This window comes from Pantherophis guttatus, chromosome 4, assembly GCF_059756535.1.
Source record: "Pantherophis guttatus breed Tessera chromosome 4, ASM5975653v1, whole genome shotgun sequence".
NCBI lineage: Eukaryota > Metazoa > Chordata > Lepidosauria > Squamata > Colubridae > Pantherophis > Pantherophis guttatus.
In genome coordinates this window covers 45,590,411-45,611,183 of record NC_142066.1, presented here as the reverse complement: position 1 = coordinate 45,611,183, position 20,773 = coordinate 45,590,411, and the positions used below count along the sequence as shown (strand labels likewise).

General features: G+C 38.6%; 1 protein-coding gene across 1 annotated transcript in view; it reads left to right on the top strand.

Annotated features, from left to right (window-relative positions):
* The window catches only part of IGF2BP1 (insulin like growth factor 2 mRNA binding protein 1), an 82,338-nt gene that overhangs the window by 838 nt on the left and 60,727 nt on the right, over window positions 1-20,773 (top strand). Inside the window, exon 2 of the mRNA XM_034415506.3 lies at window positions 852-912. Coding sequence (XP_034271397.1) covers window positions 852-912 — 61 coding nt within the window. The remainder of the gene's footprint in view (window positions 1-851; window positions 913-20,773) is intronic.

Below are 20,773 nucleotides of genomic sequence, written 5' to 3'. Positions count from 1 at the left end.
TTTTTCCCCTTCAGAAAGCCCCCCCCCCCTCCATTTCTCCCCTCCAAATTAGTGATCTCTTAACAAATAAACAAAACTCTCCATCACTTTAATATCTTCTCTGGGATCAACACTGCCCCACTCGCGTTCTTTCAATGCCATTGGGGATTTATCAAGCAATCCAGTGTTGTATTTTTGCATGTTAAGCGTGTGTGGTACTTCAGGGTGGGAAGTGGGGAAAAAGGAGGGGAGGTGTTGGACTTTGGCCATTTTGATTTAAACAGGGGTTTCCTGGGGCATGTGATGGGTGTATTAGCCTGAAGGTCGCCATGCTGTTTAGAGATTTGAGACAAGAGAAGCAGACGGAACTAGCAGAGCAAACCTAATGTTGACTTTTGCTGAGACCAGATGTTTTGTTCCCTATTTAAAATACCACATCAGAGTTCTGGGCCTTTTTAATGTCACTTTCTTCTCAACTGAATGTTTTAATTTATCTTCTTTTAAAAAATGAAAATATGATATGAATTATCTTGATAGCCAAGCAAGTTGGACGTTGGAATAGGCCTTACAATTCCTGTTTTTTTCTCCTTTTCCTGGTGAACCAGATCTTGTAATGTGTATATGAAAATGAGTTAAATTGTTATCCTTGGAGTAAAATGTGTTTGGTTTTTTAAATCATATATTCTCCATTTGAAATCCATTTAATTTTTTGAATTAAGAGTAGAAAGATAAGAATGTCAATCTTCCCCTTAGTTGAATTAAAACATGAAGAGTAGGGGAAGGAGTAGAAGTTGAGTAATATATGACAATTGATATCCACCTTTTACTTTTTCAGTACACATTTTTTTAAAAAAGCAAACTTGTGTTTTTAGGCAAAGTGGAGTTGCATGGGAAACAACTCGAGATTGAACACTCAGTCCCTAAAAAACAAAGGTAATCCAATTGTTTGTTTTCTTTGAATTTATCTATGTTGAAAAGCGACAGAAGATAAAATGTGTTAAAAATGCTAAACTGGCATAAACAAAGCTAAGTTGCAAGAAGAATATGGTATATTTACATTTTTGTTTTCCACTCCAGAACAAAATTACTTGAAAAACAAACACATTTTTAAAAGCCTTTTGTAAACTGCTTGTTTATTTTTTTTCACCCCAAATTACTTTGGATGCATTAAAGAAACAATTAAATACAGATAGATATTATTACTTTTCATTAACACTAACAGTATAGTTCTTTGGTTTAAATTGCAATGTTATTTATATCAATTTCAACATGACATGACTTCTTTATGCTATGGCATTTTTTTAAAAATCAAGCTTTTTAGTTTTAAATTCTTGTTAAAATTGAGGAAATTAGAAATTTATTGGCCCAATTTCTGGATGTAAAAATACTTGCTTTCTACTTATTTCTGTAACTACTTTGTATTTTTGTGTATGTATGTTTTTATGTAGTGTTATTGCATTTTATACATTTTTGATCTTTTGTTCATTATATTGCTTATCTAGCTTTATTTTGGATGCTTTCACTAAATATGTTATAGCAAACAGCTTTTTCCTTCAGAAAAAAGTTGCAATTAATCCTTAGTCATATAAATCCTAGAAAGTCAACATAAAATGTACAAAGTATTAGAAATTGTGGTTCTTTTTTTTTTTTAAGAAGAATGGGAGGGAAGGGTAGCTGCCTATTCATATAATTCAAAAGATTATTTTTGTGCATGATTGACATCACAATTTCCTGCTCTTGTATTCACACTGATTCTCATACTTCTTGGACTTCCAAATCTTATATAGAATGTATTGCTAGAAGACTAAAAAAATATCAGATTTTCTGAAACATTGCAAGAATCCCCAAATCTGTTTAATTAATTTATTGGACCAGTAGCGAGGATTTTGTATAATGGATGAACAGTAATGTTTGTAAACAGTCTTTGTAGGTTAATATACAGAGTATGTATGGTGTTAAAGGGTGTCTAAGAGAAATGTATTCAGGAAACCAATTCCACAGTGAAAAAAACTTAAGAAATATTGTGGGGGGATTGGTAGCTGGAAGAGGGGCAAGAAAAGGAACTTTTATTCTTTAATGATTTTTTAAAAATAATTTGTACAGATTATAAACGATTCTGAGAGATGATTGATTTTTACATAATACTGAAATCAACCAATATATGTAAATTAAATCAACTGCGGAATTGTGTACCTAGTGAATTTTCTTCAATGCTTATAAATATAAAAGATAATTTTTTTAAAAAAATCAAATAATTTCCCAGATTAATATTAGCACATTCTTCTCAGTATAATGGCTGGGTTCAAGATTTTAAAATCTTCCCAAAATTTTAGATCATATCATTTAGTAGATGCTAATATTTTATTGATAGATTTCCCTTATGTATTTTGAACCTTGTGTTCAAATATTGTAATGAAGTTACTGTAATGGTTTCTTCCAAGAAAATTTATATTTAATTCTTATAAAAATAGATTGTTGATTCTTCTGGATTGCTAGGTTAAGCTTCAAGTATGTGTGAGTGTCTTTTTCAACTTGTCTTGGGACTTGATTTTCCTGTTTGGAATGATAACCAGAAGAGGAACAAGTTAATTCAGAATGTTTATAATAGTCCCAATAATAATGTAGCTAGTGAGATGTTTTCTACCACTTATTGAAATTTATAAATATTGCCAGTAATTTAGGTATAGAAATACCTAGGAATGGCTCTCTATATCTTTCAAGTTATCAAAATAAAATAAATCACACTCTGCTTATTTCATTAGAAAAAACATGATCCACATTCTTGAGCCTTGTTCAAACTGTTTCCAGATGCATTGAATTTGTAGTTCCCAGAATCCCCTTCTGGTATGATTCATGCAGGCAGAGAGTTTTAGTTCACTATGACCAGAAAGTGCAGGTTGAAGAAGGCTGAATTAGACAATGAGAAATTCAGGTTATCTAAGGAGGATAGTTTTGGTTAGCTTAAATATTTATTAAATCAGATGCAAAAATTATATTAAAAAAGAGCATTTAATACATATCTTAAAATTTATCTTCACCAGTATTGAAAGTTATTTAAAAACCTTTCTTCATTTTACTGAACTGGCACTTGAAAAATACAATTTGATTTTACTTATTTTTAAAATTTGTAAAATAAACAAATTTGAGATCATATATCTAGCATAATTAGCTAACAAATGCTTTTGAGGTAAATGTTTTGCATTTTAGAAATAACTTTTAGGTAATGATAATTATACTCAATCTTACAAATTTTAAAAAGTTGCATTGATTGAAAAGAACTTCTTCCAAGAAAGTGTGCTTTAATTTGCCACTTGAATATATATAGAGTTAGAAAAAAAAGATTATTTGTGTTAGGAGTGTTTTCAGTTGAACATTTATTGAAAGAAAAAAGAAAAAAAAGTTGGAGAAAATTTGCAATTTTGTCTCTAAAAAGCAGCAAAATTCTGTTAGTGAAGGAAAGAGTTAATTAAAACAACCTCAGAGATGTTTTAAGAACTCAAGAATGTTAAGAAATGTTTGGAGGTTAGGGGCGGGGTTGTCTCCCTCTGAAAAGATTGAAGTGGATAGAATTAGAGAGAGGTTGGGTGGGGGGAGAACAAATAAGAATGGGTAAAAAAAACAACAGGAGGGGAAATTAAGTGAATCCATCAAGCAAACATTCCAAATGAGAGGATTGGAAGAAAATACCCTAAACAGAATAAACCTTTAAGAACTGAAGTTAAAAAAAACTGTTTCAGAAGCATGTTTTTAGCAAGTTAGAAATAGGTATGGTTTTAAATCTTGTTGCCTACCTACAAAAGGATTTTTAAAATCAGGATGTGTGTGTTTGTATGTATACTGATATTTCCTGTTGATAAAGTGTTATATAAGTTAGTGAATAATAAAGTTGCCCTGTGGCTTCCATGCTTTTAAGAGCCTGGGTCCCATCATGATAGAGCTAAAAAGACAATTTTGTCAAAATTGTCCTGCATTTATATATTAAAAGATGTTCTCTTACTTATCTGCTCATTTATGATATTGTTTTTTTAAAAAAAATCTATGTCTTATCTGGACTGCTATGTTTTACCAGATGAGTACCACTGAGCATTTTAAAGATGAATATAAATACTCAAGGTTCTGTAAAAAGGAGGGATGAAATATTTTGATATGGATGCTTGTGTAATCTTGTATAGCTTCAATTGAAGTTGGTAGTATCTGTGGTTGTCTGTACAAAAAATAAAGATGTCCTTTATTAATCTATTCAGATTATGCCATCAACATTCCATGGTAAATGTCTGCATCATAAAGCTTAAAGGAACAATTTACATTATTTTCTTAATTTTAATTTATATTCGTTGTTTTCCAGTAAAAAGATTAAAGTGATACTTGTTTGCATCAACTATAATAGCCTCAGGAGAAGATAAAATACTTTCTTGATGCTAAAAGAATTTTTAAAAAGTTAAAATATATTATTCTATAATTTTTTGTTTTGCTTTCCATAGAAACCTTTGGAGGATTTATTGGTATCTTTTTGTATAAATAAGAAATAAACCCAGTTTATGAACTGGGTTTGCATGTAGTAATAAACTTTAAATAAAAGAAGAGAAGCAAGCTAAAAATTACATATTGACTGCATATATGTTTTATGAATTGGTTTCAAATCCAAGAATTTGAGGGACAGCTGAATACTGATTTACCATTGCTGTTCAGAAATAAAATTAAGATGAACTCTCAAAATAATCCCACTCTGTTATGCAACCAACATGTAGGTATGAGTTCCTGGTATAGAAATGTAACCTCATGATTCTGTTTGGGATAATGCATGTTTCATATATTATGCTGTTACTGGATATGTACTGATGTTCCCATGTTTTAGGCATAATAAATCTTCATAAAAGAAACTTCACAGATTTTTGGGGGAAAAACTTGCTTTCTTATTCCTTTAGGTTAAGGACAGACATCCTATAGGTCACTTGCAGCAATCAAAATTCTGCTGGAGGAATTCATTGCAAAATGGCTTAATTTTGGGAGAGATTAATAGAGAATCGACAAGTTTGGAGATCTGCTCCCATATGTACCTTTAAAGTCTCCCTAAAACCAAAACAAGTTCAGAAACAGTTGATTATGTCCTATCTGGTGATTTCACAGGATCATTAGTTGATTTCAGTTAGTGTTGTAGTCCTTGAGCCCTCAGATGCTGTACACACTTTTAACAATTAACAGAAATATATCTCTAATTGGAAAGTTGAGTTATATTGTATAGACATTTGAAATGCAATCTTGTTGATGTTTACTCAGAAAATAACTGCATGTGAAATTGCAATCTTGCTGAGTTTTTATAATTTTAAAGTGTCAAGGGAAGGAAGTAGGAAGTTGCAACCTGTTTCATCTAGTTAAAACAGGATTTTTTTCACTAGTTAAAAAAAAACTTAAGGTTTGCAAAGAAAAAAAATGAATAGAGTTAAATTTTCACCTCAGAAGTGGGATTTCTGTTGTTGCAATCAGTACTTAGTTTACAGAAGAATAATGAAAACTATACATTCAGTTTTGAAAATCTAAACATAAGAGAAAATACATAACATCCCAGTTTTAGGAAATCTTGCGTAAATGGCTTTCAGTTTGAAGAAATTTTCAGTTATGGCTAGTATTAGATTTGATAAAAAGATTGCAATGTGAGAAAAATTAGAGGTAACATGACTTTGGGCCACTCTCTCAGTCCAATCACAAGGTTGTTAGGGAGAAAAAAATGAAAGAATGGTATGTGCATTGCCTGAATTCCTGAAGGAGAGTAGGATATAAATTTAACAAAATAAATAACTTCATCTAAGGGATAGTGGATCTTGTGTTAAGATAATCAGATATATTAATATGTGTATGTGATACTTTAATACTTGCTTGTGCACATATTAAAGACTGGTAGAATTAAAGCATATTTTTCATATTCCACCTTGTGCTGAAATCCATTTACCAATTTAAAGCATTGCCAAGCCTAGACTGGAGAATTAAATGAATGAATATAATTCCTGAAACACAAATTGCCTTGAAAAATTGCAAGTTGGAATCCTGTGAAATTGCATTCTTGCAATAGGTTTCAAATCTGCGGTTCCCCATTAGTAAAATAATAATAGTAATCATCCTCAGAGGTGAGGTTTTTTGAAGCTTGAACTTCAGAAAAGATCCAAAGTAAAAATTGGCGTGCATAATGGCTTAGTGATATGAGCCACTGATAAAGAATTCTTCACCTCGAATCCTGCTAGTGTAATGATAGACTTATAAAAATCACCTTCCCACTATAATATCAGAGGTGATTACTATATATTGTTTTAGCTTACAAAATTTTGTAACAACTACAACTAAATATAGCACATAAAGTACTGAGCATATATACCCAATTAACCTACAATAAGCCCTACTGAAATGTGTAGGATTTACTGAAGGGAATTACTTGGGTTAATAATGGATTAAACCCTAACGATTTTCAATAGGATAGTAACTATAATCAATTTCCTGAACATGTACAATAACTACAAATTTTAAAACTTTATACATAGTAAATAGGAAGATTTCAGCATGTGTTTTCTAGCACGTAGGCTGCTTTACATTTTTTTTTAATTATTCTAGGCTAATATTCAAGGCCACAGCTTTTGTCACTAGAATAATTTATTTGAAGTGATTACCACTCTGATCTAATTACAATGATGACAGCAGCATACAGCTCCCAGTCAATGCATACATACTGCATAAAAAGGTGCAGACATTTAGCTTTGGTATCCAGGTGCTTAAAATATTTAGCTCTGGTATCCATAATGCCCGGTATGCCATAACATAGTCATGTTTCAAATAGTAATAGTGAAAAATTTTATAGGAACTTAAAATAGATTCCTTGTTCTTCTTGTAGCATCCTTTGGGACTTCTTTGAAAGTTTTTAATATCAAAGCATATATCCTTGAAATGTATATATTCAAACTCCCAGTGTTTTATCCATGTAACACAAAGTTGTAATTTAGAAATATGTTATTTTATATAATATGTTATTTATATATATATATATATATATATATATATATATATATATATATATAACATAACATATTTCTAAATTACAACTTTGTGTTACATGGATAAAACACTGGGAGTTTGAATTAAATTTAGGTGTCATATTTTTCTCACTCCTGTGCAACCAATTGAAAAATTTAATTGATTTAATTTCAGTTTCTACAATTTCCAGTGGGATATTACATATATGCTAGCAATGGAAGTTGAAGACAAATTCCTCATTAATTACATGAACAACATAAGAGTTTGCATAAAATGGACCACATCATATTAAAACTATGATGCCTGAATTTGCATGAATTAAAATTATAGAAAAAAGAGGAAAGAAGGATATGTATATGTGTGCTCATGTGATATTTTCAGGTTTGTAGAGTCTTTTTCATATAAAAGCTTAGTGTTACATATGTTATTAGCTGTTATGAATGTCTGTAGTAGTTCCAAACATACTTTTACTATTTCAAGCATTACCTTTTGTTTTATTTTTCCTTTTACCCAAGATTTAGCTTGACTTTTAGAGACATTTAATCTAGAGATAGAATATGCTGGACAGAATGGGTTGATTCATCAAGGATTGAATTCTTTTATCCATATACAAGATTCCATGGATGTGCCTTTTTGTACTTAAGCAGACTATTTTGTTAACAGCAACAACAAAAAAAGGACAAAACAACTAGATGGGAGATGGAATTAGCTGGAGAAGCAAAACAGAGGGCAAAATAATCCAGAAAAAGGAAAAGGAAAGCAAGACAAAAGCTTTTAAAAGAAAACAGACAAGAACAAAAGTGGAGGAAAAAATCCCATATCTGTCTGCTAAAAGGGTCACAGCTGGCAAAGGAACATGGCTATGGAGTCAGTATTGCTTTGTCAGTCTTAAGAGATCCTCCAGCAATGCCTCAGGGACAGATTAAGCACATAGGAGTAGCTGCCTAAACCGAGTAAGACCATTGATGCATTTAGGATAGTATAGCTAACTTTGAGTGGCAACAGCTGTCCAAGATTTCCAAACAGAGTTTTGGCCCTATCTGGGGTTACTGAGATCTGAACTACAGATTTTCTATAAGTTTGACTGATGATGTTCTATCACTGTTATGCCCTCAATGCGCAAGAGCCAGCAGATTTATAGGATCAAATAAACTCTGATTGTGCCGTTATATTGCCTGATCAGGTTTATTTGGAAGATAAAGTATCACTCAAGGGATCTCCACAAAGTAGCACAGCAGAGAAGATGCCAGGGACTTTCTGTTCCAAAAATGGTGGCTGACAGTAAAATGTTCTACTACTGATGCTTCTATTTTTATCTTATTTTTTGACACCTTGAAGTCAATCTTGACTCCTGCTGACTGCCTGGACCAGTCCTTGCAGTTTTCTTGGGAAGATTTTAGAAATGGTTTGCCATTGGCTTATTTGTAGGACTGAGAGAGAGTGATGGGCCAAGGCCATCTAATTGCTTTATGCCTAAGGTAGGACTAGAACTCATCGTCTCCTGGTTCCCAGCCTGGTACTTTCAACTATTATATAAAATTCACTCTCTCTGCGTTCCTAACACTTGTTAAAATCTTGCCAGTGATTCTCAGCCCCATGGAAAAATTAAATTAGAATTCTGTAACGTTGCAGTTGCAGTTAAATGATTTTGATCAGGATATTGTCTCTGTGTTATTAGATTTTGACAGAGGATAATTCTCTTTTTTTACAAAGTACTAAGAAATTCCAACCCTTTAGAACTTGGTCACTATTTTTTTATACTAGAACATAACTAGAACCTTTGGCAGAGGCCTTATTAACAAATCTGGTAGAAGGGAGTTCCATAGAGTCATTCATATATAGATAGTCCCTGACTTAAGACCACAGTTGAACCAGACATTTCTGTTTCTAAGTGAAACATTTGTTAAGTGAGTTTTCCCCATTTTACAACCTTTCTTTCTGCAGTTATTAAGTAGCACTTGTTAAGTTAGCAACACAGTTGTTAAATGAATCTTTCTTCCCCATTGACTACCTGTCAGGAGGTCACAAATGGTGATCACTTGACCGCGGGACACTGCAACCGTCATAAATATGCGTCAGTAGCCAAGCTTCAGAATTTTGATCATGTGACCATGGAAATGCTGCAATGGTCATAAATGTGAAAAACTGTCATAAGTCACTTTTTTCAATGTTATTGTAACTTCAAATGGTCGCTAAACAAACTGTTGTAAATCAAGGACTATCTGTAGAGGGAACTGGATATCTTTTTTGTATAACCAAATGGGTCATTTCCCATTTCCCACCTTCTTGTACAAAGCAGAAATGCTCCATGCAGATGTTGTCTTCAAAAATCAAAGGTTCAGATGTGGAAGAAGCCTGACATATGGACCAACTACATGCACCTGCTCCCAAGGTCACAATCTTTCAACTGCTAACCCTCACCTCCTCTATTTACAGTCTTTTTATATTGTACTCTTGTATGAGAGCAGGTGTAGCATACAAATGTGTAAGTAACAGAAGTACCTCTGGATAAAGAAGTCTCAATTGGTCATTAGCCAATCTTAACTGTTTCCATAAAACAAGAGGGGATTATTTTTTGATCCCAAACGTAGTTGATCAGTCAGATGTGGATTTTCTTCTTCATATTATTGCAATTAAGAGATTTAGGCTAGTAAATAGTTTGACAGTTGCTCTTCTACAGTCCACCCTCGCTGATGAGATCTTGGACTTGGGCCTAGAAGATTTTATTTAAGCTCGGGGGCTTATCCGAATGATGAGCCTAAAATAGGTTACTATCATATTTTAGGTATTGTGGAATGGTCTTTCAAAACACGATTTAAAAGTTTTATCTAAATAAAACACCTCTTTATTCTTTTTTCTACATATCATAAAAAAATCAGATTTTGCCAGGAGACATTTTAGACTGGTCATATAATTACCTAAATAGGTAATTTAAATTACCTAAATTTTAGACTGGTCAGTAAGTAACCTGGATATGTAGTTCATGATAGCACTTCATGGTTTGATCCTTCCATTACATCAATTATAGGCAATTTATAATATCATCCTAAGGGACTGGCTGACATGCAATCAATCATTTCAGCTCACTCAATCCTTTCATACAAAAGTCTAGTTATAGCCTAGCATGTTTATTTTAGCACTCCATGTTAGTCTTTTAGCTTTTGCTATTGTTAAATAACACGAGAAATTAAAATCCTTATTGACATTTTGCAACTCACCCAGAGAACTGCCAATATAAATCCTGGTTTATCTACAATCTTTCTAATCGCTCTGGCTCAAGTAGCCAGAAGAAAAGCAGCATTTCTGCATAACAGAAAGGTATCAACAGGCTTGGGGCAACCACAAATATTGTCTAACTATAGCACTTCTTAGAACACAACATCTCAATGGGGGAGAGGTTCCCTCTCCATAGGGACTGAGCATGCTCCAAAGTCATACAGTACTGACTCTTGGGAGATGGGGAAGAACAGAAAACCACAGTGGTTGGGCATGGAATGGAGTAGCTGGAGTCTGGCTGCAGAATTTTGTGCAAGTTCCATTTATTCTGAATTCATAGATTCTTTTACTTCATCGTGTAGGACAAGTTCAATGAAAATCTAGTGTTCGTTTTTTTTTATAACTGTGAATGGGGAGGAGGTTTCCCCAAGACCCCTTTTGCTGTTTCAGCAGATGGGTCATTGATTTTATTGTGGAAAGCATATGAAAAGCACAACATGATGAGGAATAAAATGAATTATTTAACTGACTGCTCCAGTGGTTTCAAACATATACTTGTAACAAGGTGGGCATAGCAGGCTTGGATAACCCAAATTGTGTTTTTTGTCCGTGAAGGTGATATAAATAAAGAATATATTTTAAACAGGTCTTCTCCACAAGAATACAAATAGGTCCAAATGTGTTCCATAGAGATTATTATGAATGAATATGGTGTATCCGCACGCAGTACAGAAAACTTGAATATATTCATGTATTTTTCTAAATGGATTGCATTCGCTAGACTGATATTTCCATATAACACTGCAGAAAGTCCAATACATAAGCCTGAGATGATTTTGTAATCTTAACATCACTATACCATGTCAAGTTGGGAGAGACTGCTCTGAGCTGCCTATGTAGCTTACTGTGTCCAGTAGTTTTTTCCACAGTTCCCATTATGAAGATCAGTGTGTTGGGATAGTAGGAATTGTAGCATAATAATTTGGAGTATGATAATTGTTGTCACATTTTATTCTGTAATATTGAGCGTGAATTTTGGATTAGTACTAATGGCCACCCAAAATTCTTGATGGCAATGATTCTGTTCCTGGGTGAGAACAATGCTACAGTTGAGACTTGATCCCAAGTAAAATATAAGATCAAATATTTTCTCCTTCATAAGTGATATGTTTTCTTTTTTTCTGGACTCAGGAAATGTGCAAGCATTACCACATTGACCGGAGTTAATTTAGTGGAGTCAAAGGTATTTGGGGTGCCTATTCATAGACAGCACACCAGATTTCGAAAATGCATTCTTACAGCTTCATCACAATGATTTTATTGTCTTTTCCAACCCTCCAAAAATCCATCTGATCTAAACTCAGCATCCACTATAAACTAAACTGCAACTGCAGGCACAACTCTAGTTGTGCCCATAGCTGCCCAGTATGTTAGGCCACTTTTACTTGCAATTTAATGGAAATCTGCTTGCCTAAAGCTCTCCTGTTCAGGGCTCCTGGAGGATGATATTACCGTATGCCAGTGGACTTGCACTCAGTGCAGTCATTTGTATATTGTGATTGAGTCCTTGAATTGAACTTTAGAATCATTTGAGAAAGAGTAGTTAAATAATATTTTGATAAATTAAAAAAAAAATAGTCTTTTTTGCTACTACCTGTTAACATGATTGATTGTTCCTCTGGAATTCAGAATCAAAGTTGGCACAGTCCGGTCGGTTTCTGTCCACTTTTCTGGAAAATTTTTGTGACTTTTTCTACCGAATCATCAAGAACTGTAAGAGAGTTCTAGCATCGAGGCAATAATCTTTCAATTTTGCTTTCTACCTTTGGGAGCAGATATGTTTAAACTTGTTATTAGACCAGTTTGGTATTCTGCTGCCATCCCTCGTCCTTACTATTTCTGCTTGTACAATACTTGTTCCCCTTCCTATACATGCTTTGGACTGCAATCTCCATGGGTCCCGGTCAACAGCCAGATACACTTAACAACTGTATTATTAACTTAATAAATAGCAGTGATTCATTTAACAACTCTGGCAAGGAAAGTTGTAAAATGGAGCAAAACTCACTTGACAAATGTTAGTACAGCAACATAAATTTTGGGCTCAATTTTGGTCATAAGTTGAGGACTTCCAGTACAACACAGACACACTTTTGTACTGGCCCTGCCGTCCCGCCCCCCTCCCCCCCCCCAAAAAAAAAAAAATCTCTGATGGAGTACCAAAATCTGCAGGTGCTTGCATGCAACCACATTCTGCATGAAATCAACTGTAATTATTAATCCTTCTGTTTCTTTTAAGGAATGGATACTCTCAGATGTCTGTCCAATTCTCAGGCATATTTACTCCCATGAGTATGAGGATAGCTTCTGTTTTTGAGTTTAACTCCTATTTCTTTTCTCCCTTTTCTGAAATAGCTGCCATTTTCCTTTCTTTCTGGCTGCCTAGTCAGTGGCGTGGTTAATTTTTGGAGGATTAAGGAAATAGTGGCCATGTTATTGAACTCCTGCTGGCTCCATCATCACTGTTGGCAAAATAAAATATATAATGGTGGGCATTGCCTTGGCCTTACTGCTAAAGCATAAAGGCCTTCAGAGTTTGACAAACTTCCTAACATAATAAATTAACACATCTACCTATTCTTTTAGGAGCTAAGTTACCTATTTTCGGTAGTTTCTACCTGAGGTTGATTCATCCTTCCATCCTTCCAAGGTGGATAAAATGAGGACCCAGAGTGTTGGGGGCAATATGTTGACTCTGTAAACCGCTTAGAGAGGGCTGTAAAGCACTGTAAAGCAATATGTAAGTCTTAAGTGCTTAGTGCTATTCTGTACAATCAGGCAGATTCAATATACTCTAGATTCCTTTGTTCTAGAAAACAAGCCTTCTCTGTGGTGGAATCTTCCCTCTGGAACAGCTCCCAGCCCCCTATACCTCCCATCTGAAGATGATTGAGAAATCTTTGAAAACCTGACTGCTCCCCCAGGACTTATAGAATTCTGTCCAATATAGAATTTATAATTTATACTCATTTGAGGTTTTTTGTTTAAATTTGATTGTTCATTGCTTTTAATATTGTAAACCATCAGAGTCTAATAGAATTTGATGGCCTCTAAATTACATAAGAACATAAGTGGTGCCTTGTTGGATTGGATCCCTGGAGTTGAACTCCATAGATCCTGAAATTGCCAAGATTCAGAAACAAGGGATCTAGACACTGCTGAACTACCTTTCTAAGCAGCTGCAGTCAGCATTGTCAGTAATGGAGGAAGCAAGGAGTGATAAAATTAGCAACATTTGCCAAGTCAGAAGAGAGTTTACTGCTAGGATGTACTAATATAGATAGCCCTCGAATTACAACCATAATTGAGTGCCACTTGTGATGGTCCTAAAGTGGGTCATTATGGGACTGGATCTGATTTTATGACCTTTTTTGCAGTGATCATTAAGTGAACAACGCAGTCATAAAGTGAATGTAGTGGTTGTTAAGCAAGCCCATTGTTTGTTACTTGGCAATTTTTACCTGAAACCATAAGTAAATATTTGTTTCTGTCAAAAACATGGCATGTGACCATTGGGTGCTGCAAATAACTGTATCTTTGAACGGTTGCTAAGTGACCAATCATAATTTGAGGACTACCTGTAGTTAACTCATTTTCTGAGTATGGGTCTGTTGATTGCCTGAAGAGCTCTTAAGTAGTACCAGCAGGATATGATAGGGTGCACAGGATAGAGTGGATAGGATACGGTGGATAGGATCAACAATCTTGAGAGGAAAGAGCAAGGAGCATCCCTCTCAAATTATCTCACAGGTGCATCAAGCATAGGTCACAGAATGCTGGTTGGCTCTTGGACGAAGAGGAGAGAATGAAATAGTCTAAAAAAGAATGTGTCTTGTTGGAGTTCTGACTAGGGGCCTTTCACCCTGTACGGCTTGATGCATATGAAATATGTCTATCAAGTCAGGAGTGGAAATCACAGGGGCTGTCAAAGCTTGTACAGAAATTCCCCTAGCCAGAAAGTGCCAGGGAAGCCCCCACAGTGGCTCTCCACGCAGCTGCTGGTCTTTGCTTTGCGCTTGAGAAACTTGGCTTTATCCACTGGGGATATGAGAATAATAAAAGAGGGGGATCACGATGTTCAGTGCCTGGATTGGATTTGCAGCCTGGCACGTGCCCATTTTTCAGTCGCAGCTGGCTTTTCCCAGAGCTTTGCCAAGTCTGTCGGCTCCATGGCTTCTGGTGAGATTGCAGCCTTTGATACCATGACATACAAGGTTATTTGTTCCTACCCTGGTTTCTTAATGCTGCCCCTGATGTCTAGGAAGAGCTTTCAAGCCTGGCAGGGCTAATATAGCAACAGGTTGCTGGAGTTTTTGCTCTTTTCCACGTGTGAGAGTCTCCAGTCAACTGAACTTGGCAGCTGGTGCATTCTAGTTCCTTCCTATTAATGCTGATAGTAGCTGACTCACTGCTTCTGAATTAAGCCCGCCTACTGTTTGTAGTCACTAATTATTCTCCTTTTATGTTAGACTTGAGCTATGTTACAATTAGGGATCCTGGACTAGATGGACTAAAAAGGAGATGTATTTTTATTGCTTTTATTCAAATTCTCTACCATTCAGTACTGCTTTTCTCTTCAAATTCCTATTAACTGAATGATATTTTCCTGAAAAAGAAAATTAATGCAGAATAAGATAAGACATTAGGGATAGCTGTTGTAAATAATGGTGTCACAGAAAGCTTATGCATGTATTAAGAGGAAAAAAAATCTGGATGTTCTTTTTGCAGAGTTGAAATTGAGAGAAGAGGACAAAGAATGGAAAAAAGAAAAGATGATTAAATAGCCCTTGACCTTTGAGATATTGTACAATTTCACTTTATACAATTATCATTTAACATACACAGATTCCAAGTATGTATGCTTACACATACATGTACATGCACTGAAACCTGCTATAAGAGATTATATAGAGATTTGAAGAGATATCTATCCTATGTGAATGCCACTTAACAACTGCCTTGCTGAGCAATGCAAGTTCCCAATTATCAGTCAAGAATTACCTTAATGTCTTATAATAGAAAGAGAAGGAGAGAGAATGTTTATCAACTGCGCATATGATACACAATTGGGACACTTAATAAATAGAAGACAATAAAATATTGGTAAGTTAGAAAATGAGTTGGAAATAAACTTAACAGATAAATGCAAAGGTATTCATTTAGGAAACAAAAAAGATAATTAGCACTTGTGGAATAGTAATTGAGTGCAAATTAAATATGTCAACAATGGGATATGGCTTCAAAAAAGATAAATGTCAACTGTGTAAATAGAAATAAAGTTGCCAAGTCATGGGAAAATAGTTCCACTTTATTCTGATTTGGCTAAATTTATTTCTGATATTGTGTCCTGCTCTGGGCCCTACACATTAAGAAAAATTTACAAAAATTGGAAAAGGTTCTGACAAGGATCACATAGAGTCTAGAACAGTGATGGCTAACCTTTTCCGGATCAAGTGCCTGGAACACGCCCGAACCCCCAAAATGCAATGCGTGTGTGACCCATGCGCCCCGCCCCCTTGAATGTGCAGCAGAGATCCGAAGACTAACTGGTCAACAGGAGGCGCGAGCGCATGCGCAGCAGAGCTGAACTGGGGTGATGGCTTGCATGTCCACAGAGAGCCATAGGTTCACCATCACGGGTCTAGGATATAGAGTCTATGAAAAGAGATGGAAGGAACTGGAAATAGTCCTGAAAAAACAGAGAAGAGATATATCACTCTACAGACAGATGAAAGGATGTCATATGAAAGTTCACAGCTTGTTCTCCACTATTCCAGAGTGAAAGAACAAAATAATAACCTCAAGTTACAGGAAGGCAGATTGAATGTTAGAAAACACTTCCTAAAAGTAAAAGCAGTTGGATCCTGGAAGCAATTGCCTCTTTTTGCTGAATACTTTAGGCAAAGGCTAGATAGCCATAGAGAGGGGAGTACTTTATTTTGGATTCCTGCATTCAGTGACCTAAATAGTCTCTTCCAAATTGGTGGTTCTAGATATCATCAATATGATACCATGAGAGTTTCCCTTCCCTTCTAATCTCAGGCATGGGGAAATGGGGAATAGAGATTCTGAAGTGCCTGAGATTAATAATGGATTTCATGTGATTAAACAAACTAAATCTTACACCAGGCAAGTTGGAAGGTTGTTTGACTTAACGTTGTTTGACTACCTGGGACCTTGGTGGAGATCATAAATTGAATGAATTACTTTGAAGCATGGGTAGAGACTCCATAGTCTTTCACATGTTGCAACTCCTGAGTACCTTTGGCTGTACTAGCTGTGGCAAGTGGAAACTCTAGTTAATCAATTTGGTTGCTCTTAAGATATTAGGCTCATATCTTGGAATTGAGGAAGACTTGCTGTTATATCCAGGTCAAAGAGCTGTGTTTATTAAGGTTTTTATGGGAAGTCCTTAACTTACAACTGTAATTGAGCCTATTAATTGAGTCATTAAGCAGGTCCTCACTTGACCATGTTTTATTTTCTATTACAAAGACCTTGCTTACTGAGTTTGTTGTTTAGCAACTACTTAAAGTTATAATGGCACTGAAAAAGTAACTTTATGGCCAAGTCATATTTATGGCTTGTGCTATGACCCTGTGTTCACATAATTGACATTCAGACGCTTTTCAATTGGCGGGCATTTAACATTGTAGGAGCATCTCATGGTTGCTTAATCTTTTTTTCTGTGCTTTGCAACTGTCTTACAGCAAACAGAATGAATGGAAAAGGTGGCAGTACGTCAGACGTCATGGTCATATGATATCTTACTTACTGACTACAGATGATTAGCTTAACAACCACAGTGGAAGAGAAGGTTGTAAGTCCGTCACAGTCATGTCATGATTTGCTTAATGACTTGCTATTTAGCAATGGAGTTGCCAATCCCAATTGTGGTCAATAAACAAGAATTACTCAAGATTTCAACAATTTTTTTTACATGAACCTTGATAAAAAGCGTACATGATATATACTTGTTGGGTGTCTTTATTCAGTGAAAATGGAAGCATCATTTATGACTTCCCTGCGCATGCGCTAGATGGTGGACCTCCAAGGGGCTCGCTGGTGAGGCCGATGAGGGAACAGAGGACTTTGGGAATGTTGGAGGCTGATTTAATGATCTTGGGCCCCACGTGCAGCATGCCGAAGGTCTGGCGGTTTGGATGAGCCATCCCCCAGCAGGATCGGCTCATGGATGGCAGAGCTGCGATGAGGATTGCTATCGGAGTGCCGTGAGGAGGGCGGCGGCGGCCTTTAGGATGACTCAGCAGCCACGATGCCCCGGAGATCGGGCGATTACTCTGCGGCCCGGAGGCTCTCAGGCCGCATCAAACGGACATTTATCCCAGACCTGAGGATTGGGGGGTGTATGGCCCAGCTGCTGCTGAGGCTTAAAATCCCCCCCCCAAACGGACCTGGACCTGGGAAGAGTGAGGCAGAGTTTGCATGAGAGGACGGGTAGGACTTTGGGGGGGAATTGGCCCGGAAAAGCTAAAGGAGGTGAGGTGATAGAGGGGGATTGATGAATAGCCAGCTGGTCTCCCCCTTGGATTCATTCCCTCCCCCGTGTGAAACGGCCTTCCCCTGTTACTGCCCGGACTCTCTGTTTGTGGTCGGGTCACTTTTTCTATCACCTCTGACTCTGGGACTTTACTACCACCCTCTTTGAACTTAGTGTTGTTTGATCTCTATCTCCTCGTTGCTGCTGTTTGTTTCAGCCCTGCCTCCCGATTACCGCCTTCTGGCCTGGGCGTGGGGGAAGGGAGATTGCAGGTTTGGAAGGAGAAACTGAGAATCTTGGACAATGGCTGCTGCTCCATCAACAGGAAAAGAGTTGAACTCTGCTGGCCTTATGTCATCCAGCCGCTGTGAGAGAACGGCTGTGGCCACTTGCTTGCACTGCAGCTATCTGACCTGGACGCCCCATCGCTGTGAGAGAGTGAGAGGCTCCAGTTTTGCCCAGATCCAACCGTATTGCTATCTCGCACCTCTAGGACCATCGCTGACACCCAGAGTTACTCTCCCTCACCTCGTCATATTTATATGGCTTACACCTCGGCGAATCTGCTCGTGCTGCGAGATGCCCCCCTCTCGCGGCGATGGCCTTCCACTTTATTGAAGCCTACCTTAAGGACGGGCTTTGGAGCCCCGAGAGGTGGCATGTTTTAAAGCGGGGATTGAGGGTTTTTTTTAATTAGGGCTTTTAATAATTTTTTAAGGGGAACTGGGAGGGCGACCAAGGGGGATGGGGGAGGTAATCCACCAAGGTCGGGGCCGAGCTCGGCACGGGGTAACGGTTTGGAGGGTGCAGGATGAGGGATTGGGGAGGGGAAAGCGGGCTATTTTAATGAGGGATGTACTATCAGCACGGTGGATGGGAGGGGCAGATATGGGGGAGCAGGGGACCATATCATGTGTCGGGGGTGCACACTCGCTACTTGAGAGCAATTGTGCACCTAGGCTCCTCTCGGATACTAGGTAGCACAGTTACTCAGGACCTGGGCCTCCGGCTGATGCTGTGCAACGCCAGGTCCGTGGTAAATAAGGCCCCCCTCATTTATGATCTTATTCAAGAAGGGGGAGCGGACCTGGTGGGTATTACGGAGACCTGGTTGGGCCCGGAGGGAGGGGCCCCTCTGGTTGAGATGTGCCCACCAGGCTTCAGAGCATTCCATCAGTCGAGGGCCTGGGGGGGGCGGGGGGGCGGTTATTATTAAAGAAGGTCTTGGTCCGAGAGAGACCACTGTGTCACAGATTGCCGGATGTGAGTCCCTCTTTGTGAGATGGGGTCATGGGGCTCAGATGGGCTTGCTGCTTATGTATCTGGCTCCCTGCCTCGTAGCAACGGCCCTGCCTGAGCTACTCGACGTGATAGCCACGGTGGCAGTTGATACACCCAGGCTTATGGTCATGGGTGATTTCAACTTGCCGTCCATTGGTGAAACGTCGGACATGGCTCGGGAGTTCATGGCTTCCATGATGGCCATGGACCTGACCCAGTTAGTTCATGGCCCCACTCACGGGGGGGGGAAACACTCTGGACTTGATTTTTGTCTCTGGCCAGTGGTTGAGTGGTCTTGTTATAGGGGATATAGACATGAAACCCTTGTCATGGTCAGATCACTCACTCCTTCGTCTGGACCTTCGAACTGCTACACCCCGCCGCAGGGAGGCGGAGCCAATTAGGTGGGTCCGCCCCAGGCGCCTGATGGATCCTGATAGGTTCCAGATGGAGCTTGGGCCATTTCCTGAAGATCTGGCACATGACTCGGCCGAGGACCTGGTGGCTGCCTGGGATCAGGCGGCTGGTGGGGCCTTGGATCGAATCGTGCCTTTGTGGCCTCTGACCCGGTGTCGATCCCTCACAGCTCCTTGGTTCACCGAGGAGCTGAGGGAGATGAAACGCCGGAAAAGACACCTAGAGAGCGGTTGGAGGGCCAGTCTTGCTGAATCTGACCGAACACTGGTAAGGTCGCATATTAAGACCTACTTAGTGGCGATAAAAGCGGCAAAGTTTAATTACTTTTCCGCTCTTATTGCATCATCAGAGAATCATCCAGCCGCCCTGTTCAGGGTGACCCGCTCCCTGCTCCACCCGGGAGCGTGGGAGGACCCCTTGGAAGGCAGGGCCGAGGATTTCGGACAATATCTGTATGACAAAATCGCTCAGATCCGGGGGGATTTGGACTCTGACTGGGTAGATTCGGGCAGGGTGGTGAGGAATAGTCTCGAGAACGTTATCTGGGAAGAGTTTGACTCTGTGACCCCTGATGACGTGGACAGGATTCTGGGGAGACTTAGTGCAGCCACATGTTTACTGGATCCGTGTCCCTCCTGGTTAGTACTGGCTTCCCGGGAGGTTACACGAGGCTGGTATCATGCTGCACCGGTTGGAAGAGTTGGGGTTGGGGGGCACCGTGTTACGGTGGTTCTCCTCCTTTCTGTTAGACCGGTCGCAGTTTGTGTTGGCAGGGGGGCAGAGGTCGACCTCGAGGCCTCTTATATGTGGAGTGCCTCAGGGGTTGGTCCTCTCGCCCCTTCTGTTCAACATTTATGTGAAGCCGCTGGGCGAGATCATCCATGGCTTTGGGGTGAAATACCATCAGTACGCTGATGACACCCAGCTGTACATCTCCACCCCAGGCCACCCCAACAATGCCCTTGAAGTGATGTCCCAGTGCCTGGAGGCTGTGCGGATTTGGATGGGGAGGAACAGGCTCAAGCTCAACCCTTCTAAGACTGAGTGGCTGTGGTTCCCGGCATCCTGATATAGTCAGTTGACTCCATCACTGGCTATCAGGGGCGAGTCTTTGGCCCCCACGGAGAGGGCGCGCAATCTGGGAGTCCTCCTGGATACGCAGCTGTCCTTGGAGGAACATCTGGCGGCTGTAGCCAGGGGTATCTGTCAGGTTCACCTGATTCGCCAGTTGCGGCCCTTTCTTGATCGGGATTCCCTGTGCACAGCCATTCATGCCCTTGTCACCTCTCGCCTGGACTACTG